Here is a 15,805-nt window from a genome sequence, read left to right as displayed (position 1 = left end):
TTTTTTTTCTTCGGTGAACACTGAAATGCCTACAGTTTCCTCAGGGGAACTATTATTTTTCCTAAACTATAATAAAAGAATATAAACATTACAGTAAGATTTTTAAAACATACCTTTTCGTGTGAGATATTCTGCAACCAGTGCTGCTACATGGACATAGCACATTGCTGCCTAAAAGAGAAATGATAATCTTATAAATGACAACTATAATTAACTACTGAAAACACGCCAGATGAGCCCTACCCTGAGACAATTTCTTTGGTTTTCCTTTTTGCTGCTTTGGAGCAGATGCCCTATGACTGCTAAGAATTCTCCACCTCACTTAACGCAGAACAGTAACTGTGCAAGAACACTCACTCCTGCTTTACCAGAGCATTGAGTAGCATGGACAGCAGTACACAACTTGAGAGCAACCACAGATCACGAATTACAAGGCAGGAACACCATGCTATAATCAAACCAGGCAAATTTCTTCTTGGGATATATTTTAATAGTTATGTGAAACAAGAATGCTATTAATTACTCTACTTGACATCTGATGATTCTTCTGCTAATCTGCTCCAGACCAAGAAAAATGTAGAAAAGACTGGTAACAGACCATTTGAAAGCAGGAAAAAAAGAAGAAAAAAAAAAAAGCTAGGAGATCTGATATCTGAATGGAATTTAAGTAATCTGGTAAATGTGGTCCACAAAACAGAAGACAAAGAGCGACATGGTAGTCTTTAAGTTTTATGAAGTTGACATCGATCACTTTTCTCCTTAGAAAGGACAAAAAAAGGATTCAAGATTCTTCTTCTATTGAAAAAGGTTTAGGCTTACAGTGAAGTGTTACTCAACTGTAAGTCTCAACCAAACAGTTTAAATACGAATGCTGCAGAATTTCAGATACTGGAGATGAAGGAAAAGGGTGTGAGTCAGAAATTCTCTCTAATTCATACTTTGCATGGGGTTGGGCTTGGCGATTTACAGAAGTGCTTATCTAGTTGTACAGTCAAATATTCTAAGTTTTTAATCAAAAAATTTAAACCAGATTTGAAAAGGACTAAAAGAGTTTGTCTCCTGATAGAGCTGATATTATTTCCTTCAAAACACAAACTAATAACAGTATATTGTTTATGACTTGTGTTACTGCCATAGAGAAAAAATAATTGCAGTACCAATAAACAAGTAAGCAGGAGAGCAGCTACTGTTTCTTGGACATATTTACTTACTTAGCATCACCTAATTTTAACAGATGCGTTTATAAAATTCACTGATGTCGTGTAATATGACTTACTTGCAGATGGAACAAACTTCCAGAAGGAGTCAGAATTCATTCTGTATGCTGAGAAAACACTTACATAAAGAAAACAACATTCTCACTCCCAGCTTTCCTTTTTGTTAGGATTAAATACTTTAACAGCACAGTAAAATCTGATAGCTTTCTTCGATCAAACAAAAAAGAGGAATTTGTCAATTTTAAGAACATTAGGAGTTTTTTAATAAGTCTGGAACAGAATCAAGCTAATTCTGTACAGGCAACTGAGAGGAATTCAAGGAGTGGCTTTAAGTGTTTTAGCAACTGATAAAGATATTCTTAAGTAGAAGGTCTTTGTCTTCTGTGGTTTGAATCAAGCATGTACTTGGGTAGGACAAACATTAGCCATTGAAACTAATCTACTAATGATTAAAAATTTTTGAAAAATGCTTATTATATTACACACTACCAGCTATACATAGTACATTCCATTTCTAGAAAGATAAGTTTAAGCTTATTATGAATTTTGATTTTTTTCTCTTACCTCAGAAAGATCTCCGTTTTTAACATGGATCCTTGCCATGCTGTCTAACCACGTCTTCCTCAGCTCAGGTGTACTCGCGTAAGACTTTGCCAAACTGTACTGGAGGTCTACAAGCATTTCTGGATCATTCTCATGCTCTTTCATCTGAGCTGTAGCCATCAGTACTGTACGAATCCGTTTTGTTAAATCCTTCACATCAGAAGGAAATGTAGTGTGCTAAAATACAGAGAAGTTACATTAACTACTACCTTTTTTTATTCTTGCATAATAAAAAGTTGAAACATAATTGCAAATGATGCTGTGAAAGAGTTTTCAAGCATCCTTCTGCAGTATGGAAAGAAGAATAAAAACAGACCTTTATCATTTTGTCACTATTGGCACAATTATTGATGATGGAAAGAGACTGCTGAAATCTAGTTCCTCCAATTCCAACAACATCAGCAATTAACTGGCTCACTGAAATAATAACCTTGACAGAAACAAATATCTTGTTAGTGCATATTTCATTAAATACCAGTGAGATGTACCAATGAAGCAATTGCAAAGGAAGTTTTGTTCTTTTTAATTGAGAAATTATTCCCTTAAGTAAATTTCTTTTTCTTTTTTCCTCCAAGTTATGTGTACAATACTAAAGGCAAGAAAAACCAGACTTCTCTAAATGCAACGCACATGCACCCTCTGTTCTGCAGACAGACTGCTAGGTGACACAGCCAGACGTCATAGAAGTAGTAAACTATTGTTCCCAGCTTTGTCAGAACACAATCTTTCTATGCATTTGTTTTATTCTAGACTTATGTGCTTGTTGCTGCATTCTTTTCCTCTTCACATGCAACAGGGTAAGCCATTTAACAACCTTTATAACATCTACAAAGCAGAACATCTGCTACCGAAAAATAAAACTAATTCCTACAAAACACAGGGCCATCCAAGTGCTTCTAAACATTTCCTTGCACTGAACAAGCTTTTATTGCCACCTTCTTACTCTTGGAATAGCACCAGCCTTGTTTGTACCCAAAATAATCTTTTCTATGTCTTTATCTGATAGCGCTTTGCACACTGGAATGCAACTGTGCATCTACACATACAACATTTAAAAACAAAAAAATAAGGAAAGTATACTAACTTGCAGATGTGTCCTGACAAAAGACTTCTTCCCTGTGTAATCAAAGTTAGTTCTCATTAAGGAGTACAGTAACTGTGAAGCTTCAGTACGAATTGAGCTCAGTTTAGAATTACAGTACTTCAGGATTTCATAGCACAGTGCAGAACACATATCAGCTCTACCTTCATAAAATGTAGAAGGAAACTGAGGAAAAAATAGAGAAGAAAAGTTATTAATTAGAATTAGTTTCATTTCCTGATAAAATAAGCACGTCAATAAAAACACAAATATAGTAATATTTTCATATGCTGGAAAAAATACAGTTACAGTATTTCATTACACCAAACTATTTTTACAGCAATTCAAAGCACAAGTATTCCACACTGCTGGGATCAAATCAGTCCATATTCACCAATTTCAATTCCGGATTTTAATTCTTGAATTTTTACACACTATATTGCTAACTAAAGAACTGGGTAAGTACTTTAAGATTAACTATTTTTAAACTTTTTACCTTATAAATAAGTGTCTTTAGAGCAACGAAGACATTTTTCAATGCTGTTTCAGACTGATTCTTTTGAAGGAAGCAGACATATACATCAAACACTTTCTTCATCAGTGGATTATGCCCATGATCAGTCAGTAGTTGATTCTTTAAATCAATAGTGAGAATTTAAGAATTTTGTATAGCAATACATTTATAAACAGATCAAACAAAAGCAGGAAGTAACAATAATCTGCGTAGTATTACCAAGATGTTTAATTATACAAATGTATCTGAATTTTAATTACATATTTCTAACACTTCTTTAACATTACTTATAAATCGTTGGCTTCTGAACAGACTTATAGAACACAATTGTTTTTAACAGCTTTTAGTTAAACCAATTACTGTTGCCACTTCTTTGAGAGGCACACTCAAAGCATCAACACGCTTTGGTTACGCTGGCTTTAGCAGCTCAGACAGTGGAATTTTCTCATAGCACTATCTCCCACGACAATACTCTGAAAAAAACTTTCCCAAACTAAATCCTCACCACTCACTCGCCATCTTTTATCACTGTCCTATTACTGAAAGGGCTCTTACAGATGAAGATATTGGTTCCTTTTCAGAGTTTTACTGGCCTCAATATTCAAAAGCTCATGCTGATGTGTGCAATAAACAACAGTTATTCTTGATTTATTCATCAACAGCTGCCTTCTATCTAAACCTTTGTTTTAAAAATCTGTTTTCTTCCAATTTCTTGGGCACAGGTACTGGCTGTGCATCTACTTTTAGCAGTCCATACTGCTCCTGTTTTGCTCTGGCGACCTGTTTTCTTCCTTTGTTCACTGAGCACATGCACTAGGTTCCTGTAGGACTCAAGGACAAGATGACAAGGTCTCTCCTGTTACAAAACACCTAGACAGGTGAATCAATTCAGAAACTGTTCGATCCAGTCCAGCAAGTCCAAAATGGAGGACCACGTTAAGTATTACTCCCTCTGACTCCACCGACACCCAACACAATTCTACTAGGTCTTGCACCTTCTGCAGCGTCCCTTTGCACACTCCAATCTTCCATGTCGTTACTACATACAGGCAACCAAATAGTATGCTGCAAAGCAGCTCCACTACTAGCTCAAGTAAGTCTCACAGTAATATTAACTCAAAGAATCTAGTTTAATAATTTTTTAAAAAAGATTCTTAAGGCCAAATATAGACCTGAGCTCTTATAGCACGCCTTAAGCTCTCTCAAACATGGAAGAGATGTCTACCTGAGGATGTCTCCTTTCTTACTCATGCAAACACAGAAGAAATTCTTAAGGCTAAAGAATTCCAGCGTTGGCCCCAGGCATTTTGGGTGTTTCCAAATACAAAAAAAAAATGAAGGCAGTCCTCCATTAAAAGACTTGGAGGCACTGGTGGACGAAAAACTGGACAAGAGCCAGCAACGCATACTTGCAGCCTAGAAAGCTAATTGTGTCCTGGAGCAGAAAAGAAGCATGTTCAGCAGGTCGAAGGAGGGGATTCTATTCCTCTAGTCCACTCTCATGAAACTCAACTTGGGGTACTGCAATCAGCTCTGTGGCCCCGAGCATATGAAATAGACAGACATGTTAGAGCAGGTTCACAGGACAGCTATGAAAACGGTCAGAGGACTGGATCACCTCTCCTACGAGGAAAGGCTGAGAGAGTTGGGATTATTCAGCTGGGAAAAGGGAAGGTTCCAGGAAGACCTGACTGTGGCCTTTCGATATATAAAGGGTGCTTACATGAAAGATGGAGAGAGACTTTTTACCAGGGCATGTAGCAACAGGACACGTGGCAGTGGCTTTAAACTGAAAGACGGTAAGTTCAGATTGGACCTGAGGAATTTTTTTTACAGTAAAGGTGGTGAGGCACTGGCATAGGTTGCGCAGAGAAGCTGTGGATGCCCCATCCTTGGAAGTTTTCAAGGTCAGGTTGCATTGAGCTTTGAGCAACCTGATCATATGGAAGATGTCCCTGCCCACGGCAGGAGGGTTGGACTAGATGATCTTTCACAGTTTCTTCTGACTCAAACCATTCTATGACTCTGTGATTTCATTTCAGTGCAGCTGATTGAACAGAAGCTCCTAGTTTTCCTACCAGTTTTGTTTGGATCTTGTAGACTACTCTGGCATACTTTTACCAACTTTCTCAACACACTACATACAGATAACCTTTAAGGACTGTCATTGCAAGTGTGATGGGAATGACAACTAAAAAAAAAAAATGAGAAAAAGTCAATGTTCACTCTTCTTTCAGTCTTTAAACCCATGTATCTTCATTTTCAATTCTGTCATGAAGTCTATGGACAGAACTAGTTCTAAACTCGATAATTAAATTACTAACAAAATTACTGTCATTACAAATAAGCTCATGTTTTCATAACTGGATTGAAAATAAGAATCTTCAAGCAAGGTTCTGGATACAAAAGAGGTCCACTGCTCTAACTAGGGGCACCTGTAGCTCATACGCTACACTTATCATCTCTCCTTTTTATAGCTTCACGTTTAATGTTTGGAAAAGCTCAAAAAAACCCTATACAGGAAGGGTATTGCAAGTGGGTGTGCTATAAAAAGATTCCATAGGAGACTTGCAGTAACTGATACAGCTAAAAGGAGTGTTATTAGTGGACAAATTGGAAAAAAAAAATAACAGAAAAGGAACACATGCAAATTTCTGTTAATTCACAGATGACTTAATGTAAGAAGCCAAGTTCAACCGAAAAGTCTGATAGCGTCTAATTATGAATTATTTTGTTGCCATACAACAGGTATTACTTAAAAATACTTTTCCTCAAATTTAATTATGGGGGATGTTAACAAGTCAAGAACAAACCTTAAAAGCTACTGTGAATAATGATAGAGTATCCAGAATAATAAGGCAAACTTCAGTGGCAATATTTGCTTCAAGTAAAGACTGGTGAAGAACATCTGCGTCTGAATGGCCATAGCCTATAGAAATTTCAAAAGAAGAGTAAGTGCTGGACATACTCATCTAAATGTTTCTTATTTCCAAAAGACTTGCTGAACTAGGAAAAGATTAACAAGTAAAAAGCCAGCCTGAAAGAAGTTAGTATTCAATACAGAAAAATAATTCATATGCATTTAAGTATTTTCCCAAATACATGCATATAATAATTCTAACATTATTTGCATGAGATCGTAAAATATATTAAGTAAAATGTCAACAATACAAGCATTAAACAGCAGTTAAAAGGATAAATATCTGATGTTTCATATATGTGTATGTATATACATGTGTATCTATAGAAATGTACACAGTTATATATACACACAAATATATATTCTTAAAATAAGTACAGCGCAGTAGGATGGAGTTACAGCTGAAAATAAGTACTGGTGATTTAGCGATGTTTTAATGATCTCCAAGTCATTCATAAGTCAACCATCATAAAAATACAAAACACTAAGAGTTGATGGAATACAATCATGTACTTATACTAAATATCCAAGCAGTTAATTCAGCTCTCTACCAAAACTATGCAATAAATCCATACTTAATCAAAATATTTTATTGCTTCCTGATACAGACCATATTCAAATATTAGAAACAGATCCTGTTTCAGCATGGGTTATAATATGTTGATTACGTTCCCTAATATTGATTTTTAAGTATTGGATTGACAAACACTTTGGTAATGTTGTAGATACCAAGAAGTGATGACTATTTTGAGAACTGCACTGAGGACAGATTAAATATTCCTTAAAGAAATAATTTGTTTGCTCTCCCAGGTAAGAGGAAAGGTGCAAGGTTTATTATAATACTAAGTTAAAACTGTAGTCAATGGACAGGACTCCAAACAGTATAGATTTTGTTCTTCACGTAAATAATTTAGAACAAACAAACAAATACATCATTGACTACTCTGCAGTATTAGTAGAGGAAGCTGTTTTGGGCAGGATGCAAACTTACAGGAACACTCAGTTGGGTTTACTTATAAAACTGATTTAACTGTGCTTTTTCAGCCCTATACATGCTAAAAATTGTCCTTCTATCAATTTGCTATTATTTTAAGAGAAGCTAATATTGTACCTAACATACTGGATTCTATTTTTCACATACAACTTAAGATATGGAACTACAATTACAACATATAATACAGATATCTGCCTGGTCTCACATACAAGCACGTATCCATACATTCACACTACTGCACAGTAACCGGATTTAAAACCATCTACGAACTGGATTTAAAACCATCTAAGAACACTGAAAATGGGATAAACTCTAATGACTACAAACCTGACAGTGATCATATACTCTGATTTGTAATAGCAGTATATATCTTATTTCAGTATGCCTGCATGTCATTAACCTACTGACCATGCTTCTCTCTTCCAACCCCAACAATACACACATAAATCTACATTCTTGTAGTTTGTATTGAGATGATTTAGAAGTTTGAACCAAGAGCCTAATTTCTTTCATACTTATGAACAAAACTATGCTGAAATTCCTCAGAGATGGGAAACATCCCTTACACCTTTATTTCAGTTCTATTCCTTGCTTAAATGATTAAAAGGGAGAAAATAATTTTATAATATATATTTATAGACAACTCTCTTGCCAAAGAATTGTGATTTTACAAACAAGTAAAGCAACTATTTCCACCAGATACATAATTCGTATATGCATCCCACACAATGTTTACTCAAGTTCTAACAACTGCTTTGGATACACCATACAGACAGACTGAGAACTAAACAAAACTAAAAGGTAGATGAGAAGACCAAAGATACAAAAAACTATTTCACATTTGATACAGCTTTTATATGAACGTATTTTCACCTTGTAAAACCTTGGTCAAGACAGGGTGTAACATCCCTGATATTCATCATGTGCCCAACTACTACCACTTTATGCAAAAGTATCTGAATGAGACCTTTCTTCATAATTTCCTTCAGATAGGAAAGAACAGAAAGTTTCTTTATGCATAAGCATGCATTTATTAAAATCTTTCAGCTCACGGTTTCCTGAAAATCAGTAAGCTTTGACAAGTTCTGGAAGCATGAAACCTCCTTCCACAGGTCCCAGAAACAGCCATCTTATTGCCTAGAGGTTTGGTTTTTTTTTCAAAAAAAAAATCAGTCTTCATCTACAAATTATTCTACCATACTGAATATGTCATCATACGATGTAAAAGCTCTTCTATTTGTGCATTAAAAATCACCTCAATATTATCGTTATAAAGCAGTAGCAGACTGATTACAAGAGAAAAAAAATGTGATTTGCTCAGCTATATAGTTTTCTGGCACATTTAAATTCAAAGAATTGCACTTCTTATACTTAAATAGGTATGAGAATGCAATGATAAGCAGAAGGGTTTGGTGGGACTATTTCCAGTTTTCCACTAGACTATGTGATAAGTCTTGTGCAATTTGACTTAACTGTTGCTTTATATCATGAGTAATGAGCTAAAAGATTTTAAGAGACAGTTAGATATGCTTTAGGAAATAAGAGGATGAACATAGTAGACATACAATTAACTAAAATAATTGCTTTACTGCACACAATTCTTTTCAGTACCAGTGTTGTATTTTACTGGATTAGTCAACCAGTTTCATTGTTTTTTTTGAAGCTGAAAATTGAAAAACGGTGCTTTAGAATACTTTACATAGAGTATATTTTGCAATTTAAAAGCAGCATGTTTAAAAAGATAGGCCACAAGCAGATTTAGTTTTCAATACAGCAGTCTTATAGAAGCTGACTTCAACCTGATTAAATCTTACCATTGTCTACAGAAATTCCAAGAATACTTGATATCTTTCTCACACTGAAAACAGAAAAATCACTTCATTATTGGACGCTTTTTCACTTCTAGACAAACCAAATTATGGGCTTCATAATCTCCATAGAAATTCTAAGAAACATATTTCGCCTTTAGGGATGTCAAAACATGGAGACGCGGTCAGAGTGCATATTTTTACTTCAGACTAATCAATTTTAAGACCAGGTGGGGGGGGAAATGAACCTTAATAAAGCAAATAGAAAAAATATGTAAATTTTGTAACTATATACAGCACAAAGTTGAAGCACATACAAGTAAAAAAATTAAAAAGCAATTTTAAAATACGCTGTAGTTAACCGTGCTCCATGTTCTGGCATCAGCCAGCATTGATTGTTCTATCGTAAAGCAGGGAACAGACCATCAATTGATTCCAGCTATTCGTTTGACCTAGAAGAACAAAAGTCATTGGAATGCACTGGTGTGGCTCTGGGACCTGTCTCTGGTGTTGTGGTACTGGTTGAGGATGACGAATGTTATCATGTCATGAGACTTACTGTGGTTAAAAGTGAGAGAGTTATCCAGGCTGCTCAGCTGCTGTAATCTGGCATGCATCATTCCTGTTCTGTTACGGGAAACAGGCAATGTCTGAGATTTTCGATCATGAACTATGGATCCTAACCCCTCCTGGTTCCTGCAAGATGGGTGAAATGGGATAGAAGCAAAAGTTAGACATGTCAAACTGCAGCAAGACAGGAAGCGTTAGTTAAGCATAAGAAGTTCTACAGAAAGAATTATAATGCAACCTATTTACTGTTTTATTTATAAAACAAAAATAGGTAGCTTAAAAAAAAAGCATCACAGCAAATTCTTTCGTAAAACCTCAAAGCATGAAAGCAAAAAGCACGCAAGCAATCCTTCAAGTGCTAAATTTACATCAAGCTTTTCAAAACAAATATTTGAGAACATAAATATTCTGAAAATATTCAGAAACCAAACACAAATCCTTTATTTTGATTGTAAAAATTTTAGGAAAAAAGTTAGGACAGACAGCAGTAAAATTAAGATGCGTACATGCAACAGGAGAGCAGGAATTAATTCAGGGATTATCATGTACATCTTACCCAAGCAGGAAGGGAGAAGAGCCATATACTTTGTTAAACTTGCAGCAATCAAGTGAAGAAAACAGAAAAGTGATCTGTGTTAGCAATCAGTACAGGCTAACTTCCTATCGTGTACCACCACCAGAGCTGATGAAAAATGAAAACCAGTGCTTGAATTACAGAATTCCCTGTTCTCTTTCATTCTCTGTCATTTCTGTATTTTAAGAGCACGTGCATTGATTGTGATACAGACCAATGTAATGACAAAGGGAAAGACTAGAAAGTTACATTTATGGGAAAAACTCAGAACCTCTGCAGAACACCAGAATTTCTACAGCTTAACATTTTTAGCGTTAACATGCAGTACACAGACTAGGGGATCAGTAAACAAAGAGTAAGTGGAGTAGTCTTCTCTACAAAACAGGCAAACAAAGTAGTTTGAAGACTGTTACAAAAAGCCTGAGAACTGCAGACTCCTGTAAATCCAGAGTTTAGACACAATTTAAACACAAAAGTTACAATCAAAACTTTCAGATAGACTGGATTATTTGGTCTTTGATTTTTATGCTTTTTAGATTATGTAAATAAGGATGAGATTTTTTCCTGAAAAATCTCCAAGGAGATGATCAATCAAGTTCGTTGTTTGAAGAAAGAGATTCATGTACCATTAAATTTAAATTAAAACCAAGAAAAGTCAACATTTTAGTTAGAATGCTTTACTACCCAAAGTCAGCAATAACTTTGTCTCCAAGTTCAAGAGGGCCAGTGTTTCAACCCCATGATTGTAATTATTAACAGTATTACAGTGTCAAGTACAGTTTAAGGCCTAAACAAGTTGCTATATTTTGCTCTATTAAAAAACCTACTTCACATTAAAAAACACATTAATGCAAAGTTATTCATGTAATTTAGTACATGTTTCTGACTCCCACAGATCTTCTTCTAAACAGCTTTCAATGCGAGTGTATAGGTATCTAATGGTACGTCAGATTTCCAACTGAAAAACGGCAGTGTTGCTATGTTCACTTACCTTCCAGTAAAAACACTATATATAAAATTCTTAAAACAGTTCAACAGGCATGGGTTTATGGCCAAGGGAATAAATAAAACAATTAAACCGTAAAGTTTCTTCCCCAAAGACATTATTTCTAAGAAAAAACGGTCATAAAAGATGGCATTTAAAGGGTGGATATTAAAATAATTGATAACAAACACAACACAAACATCATTCTTTAACAGACACCTGACTTTCAGACAGGATACAGATTTTTTAACATAATAACCAGTTACTTGAAACTTATGTATCATTTCACAATATCTCTTCTACTCATGCAATTTATTTGTAATAGAGATTCCAGATATGTTGTACACGCTATTAACGAATAAGACAGCAAAAATTTAAACTCCACACAGTACCTTGCTATGTATCGTTTTCCCATGTACTGGAACTGATGTAAGCACACTCTGCAGAGAACACATAAGCCAGAGAAACAACACTTAAAACAATCTCTTCTAGACTTATGAACATTGGAATTATTCAACTAATATTTCTGTTTAACTTGAAACTCCCATGTCATAAAACTTCTTTATTTCTCCCACCCTTGTAACTCCCTTGCAGTCCCCAAGTCAAGAAGAGGCCAACACTGCTCTTCTGAAATCAGTCACAGATGTTTATTGCTTTGGGCAAATTTGGATTAACAGCAAAAGGCACATAAAGCTGCCTCTAGAGCACAACACGCTGAAGCAGAACAGCCGGTGGGAGTCCTAACAGCAACAAGGCAGAAGAGCCAAATAGTGAAAAGACAAAAACACCTTAGAAAACTGTAAACAGTGAGTTCAAGTGCTTAATCTTTTATAGATTTTTAATATTTACAGAGAAGAAATATTTAGCTTCTACTATCATAGACAACATTCCATTCTTTGAAATGAGGCCCACAGTTACAGTTACTTACAAATGAACAGCAATCCAAGACAAGTAACATGAAGGACCGAAGTGAAGAGATAACCAGACATTACATACATAAACATATTTTACAAAATGTGTACATGGCTTCAAAAGAAGGAAAATAGATTTTTCCTTTTCACCCCCCTTGGCCTAAACTCTCTTGTTTACAAGTTCAGTACTTTGCTTTGCTTTGTTGGATTTTTTGGCGCAGAGGGGAGGTTAATAGTTTCTTTTTTTTTAAGGTCTCCAGATTCCAGGATAACAGTAACAGGTTTTCTGATAGAACTATTTGCTAGAGGTAATCTGCTTTTACAATAAGATGATAAAGGCAAATTCCACAAAGTAATTTTTCGTTTTAAAAATCTATACTTCAATATGATATTATATTTTAATGAATCATGATACTACTGGCTCAGATCCGGCAAGAAATTTGAAAGAAAACCTGATTTGCCAGGTGCCGCTGCTTGTCTTTATAACTGGTAAGTAAACAACACTGATGACAAATAAACCAGAAGAAACAACCAGAAGAAAAATGGTGAGAGTGGAGGCCATCGTAATGGTTCTGACTCTTTTCCCACTGTAAGTGATTATCTTGATAATTTGGAAAACTTAATACAACTTCCCTCGTCCCTCAGAGTTAAGAATATTCTAAAAGTTCTTCCTTAAAGTGTAAATCCAAACTGAAAACTGGTTTTCAGGCTCTCTCTTCCACATGCCAGTTGTGAACGAGGGAGAAAACTGGCAAACAGTCTCTTCAATGTAGCTCCATTTTGTACTCAGACCTTAAGTAGATTAGCTGTCTCCAAACTGCGGAGTCAGAACAGTGATACACCTCAGGCTTATGGCGTCTAAAGTAGGCTCATCTACTTGTTCTGTTCTCTCTGGTGCAATAAACATAATGCCAGATCCACTCAAATGATGAGTTAAACACTACCTACAATACATGCCTGAAACAGACCTCAAGTAGCACATTCCGTAACGCAATTAATGACTGATGTTACATTGATTGAGCCTCTACTAGAGAAACAAAGGAAAGCACTCCAACGAAAGAAGCATGGCAAGCAGAAAGGCTTCTGTGGTGCAGCAGTTCAAGCAAACACTGCCTTCTTCACTCCTTATTAATGTATCAGTCACTTATGAACAAACACACTAAATGTGCATAGGGATGTAGCAGGATAGCATAGCCATTGATAACAAATACTAGATTCACTCTGTATCTTTTCCCTTACAGAATCAGAGAAGACAAGAGGAATGCTAGGACGGTTAATATCCCTTTGCTTCTGAAGCTATGCAATTCAAGCAAATTTGATATGTGACCATATAATTTCAGCAGTTCATGTTCGGAGAAGCATTATAATGTAGACAGTTGACAATACAGCTGGTTTCTCTTCCATCTGCACGGCAATACCTGAGCACTACTCATTGTTTAGGAATTTCTTGACATCACTTCCATACAACCTAGTTCCAGAAACTATCATGGAATGGGACAGACACACAATTGCACATGTCAAGCTAAGGCCTTCTAAAAAGATCAAGGCAGCATTATTTTTTCCAATAATAATAAAAAAAGAGATGTATATACACACTTATATCCACACTCCTGTTTTTAACAGCATAGCGAAAAGTATGATTTTATGACGAGCTAAAAAAAAAATCAAATCTTACTCTGTAATTGTGAAAAAATCCATGAGTTCAGATTTTGTAGCCTTGTTCCAATATGTAAGCAATACATCTAGAAAAATGAAAAATATTGAAAATGAGACAAAGGCAGCAAACATATAAAAATATTAAGTAGAAGAATTAACATCAGTTCTCACTTTTCAGATACTGAGGATTCAGAGAGTCTGAAAATGACTTGTGGGGCACAGATAATTACTACTATTTAAAGTTTTCCTTGAAGCTGATTACACAAATGCACATGTCAATTCTCTGAGTTTCTACAAGATGCTTTTAATTAATCCATAATATTCCCATAGAATTTCATATTTTAAATAGTAATAATAGCGTAGTCAGTCGTGACTACACAGACTAAAAGACTTCAGAACAATTTCAACTGTTAGTCCTATAACTTGCTTATTTATAGATCGGTGTCAATATTGTTTAAGTTAAAATTTATGATTTCTTCTTTTTTAATTTACAGTGCCTTACTATGGATAGTTTTTCAGCACAGGTTTCGCATTTTCTTTATTGGCACAGATTTCAAAAATGGCTGTATAATTTTTACAAAGCTTGCAGTTACATAGCCAAGACCTGCTCTCTTTTGCCAAAAATGTTCAAAATTGGCCAACAAGTTCAAAATTATTGCAAAGATGTGTGGCAAAGTTTATTTGACATTGAGAACAAAAAATCCCCACTGTGTTTATGTAAATTCTAACTTGAATTTTCTGGAAATTATGGCTAATTTTTACATATTTCAAGGTGTAAAACAGCCAAACTTGAGCTTTATTATTCTTATTATTCAATATATTTTAATTACAATCAATGTAATTTCAATAAAATCTCATTATGTGACTGTATATTGAGTACTTATTAGCCTTTCAATTCTCATTCTTTTATAATACTGGTAAAAAAATTAAGATTTGCCATTCAAGCAGTATTTCTATACCTCAGCAACCTTCTCCATGATAATACAACTCTTTCAAAAATTCAATGGATCATCTCACAAACATCCCAGGAGAATGAAGAAGCACCAACATCCCCATTCCAGAAATGGAAATAAACACCGCGATCAAATCATTTGGTCCCTTGTCTGACAGGAAGTTCTGCAGAATGGAGGAATGGACCAATCCAAGACGACTACCAATGAAGTATTCTTCACCTCTGTTTTCCAATCTGGACTGTATAATCACACATAAATATTTGCTTTCTTACGAAGTCCTCTGCTTAGCTTCACACTTTGAAGGAATGATGAGTATTTAATGCTTACAAGGTTTTGGTCAGAGTTTAATTTGATTAATTACATACATTTCTAAAATGCAGCACAAGACTGTACCTGTAACTAAACTATTCTGCCGATTTTGGAAATGTATTAAAATCAAGGCCATCAATCCAACACATGATTCCAAATTTATGAAAAATAGGTGAAATTACCTACCATCCGACATACTTCTCAAAATATAAAGGAAACACATGAGCAGACTTTTGATCTCTGCTTGGTCAAGTTTGTCGTATCGAACTACAGAACTTCCTAAAGTGCTGCCCTGTTGGTTCTGAAAAGAAAACAGATGTATTTTGGCTGAAAAGTTCTTAAACTGATAATAAGCAAAAATATTTTAAATTGCCTTATTAATTCCTGCAACAGAAAAAGGACCTCAGAACAGACACAAATGTTTCATGTAGAGACAGGTCACCAAAACACACATTACACACAAGAAGTACACCAAATTAAGCCTCTTTACCTTTTTTTTTTTTTTTATTAGAGGGAGGAGTAAGAGGAGAGATTACTGAACAGTGATTATTAATCAAGTTAATTGTACACAGATACCCACACATTGCAGAAATCAGGCATGCTTAGTTGGAACCTGCTTAGTTGAAATACTTTAAAAATAAACACTACTGTTAGGTGATAGACATATGCTCCTCGGCTTTCGGAGACTTTATGCTAAATTGTAGACAGAC

At 35.1% G+C, this 15,805-nt stretch overlaps 1 protein-coding gene across 19 annotated transcripts in view; it reads right to left on the bottom strand.

Moving 5' to 3' along the window:
* Window positions 1–15,805, bottom strand: part of DOCK9 (dedicator of cytokinesis 9) — a 131,222-nt gene that overhangs the window by 17,331 nt on the left and 98,086 nt on the right. For 8 of the 19 annotated variants that reach the window (XR_008448889.1, XM_054060794.1, XM_054060834.1 and 5 more), the window contains 10 exons: window positions 15,282–15,396; window positions 13,853–13,919; window positions 11,659–11,706; window positions 9,697–9,833; window positions 6,229–6,344; window positions 3,398–3,535; window positions 2,905–3,087; window positions 2,137–2,250; window positions 1,782–1,997; window positions 114–171 (listed from right to left, as the gene is read on the bottom strand). Coding sequence is in view for 18 of the 19 variants with exons in the window: in XM_054060794.1 (XP_053916769.1) it covers window positions 114–171; window positions 1,782–1,997; window positions 2,137–2,250; window positions 2,905–3,087; window positions 3,398–3,535; window positions 6,229–6,344; window positions 9,697–9,833; window positions 11,659–11,706; window positions 13,853–13,919; window positions 15,282–15,396 (1,192 nt within the window). In the remaining variant the exon portion in view is untranslated. Of the gene's footprint in view, window positions 1–113; window positions 172–1,781; window positions 1,998–2,136; window positions 2,251–2,904; window positions 3,088–3,397; window positions 3,536–6,228; window positions 6,345–9,143; window positions 9,188–9,696; window positions 9,834–11,658; window positions 11,707–13,852; window positions 13,920–15,281; window positions 15,397–15,805 lie in introns of all 19 variants that reach the window. The other 11 variants (XM_054060856.1, XM_054060808.1, XM_054060859.1 and 8 more) reach the window with 2 other exon arrangements.

This window comes from Cuculus canorus, chromosome 1 (genome assembly GCF_017976375.1).
Source record: "Cuculus canorus isolate bCucCan1 chromosome 1, bCucCan1.pri, whole genome shotgun sequence".
In the NCBI taxonomy this organism is placed as follows: domain Eukaryota; kingdom Metazoa; phylum Chordata; class Aves; order Cuculiformes; family Cuculidae; genus Cuculus; species Cuculus canorus.
Note: the sequence above shows the minus strand (reverse complement) of the source record. Positions and strands in the feature narration are given on the sequence as shown.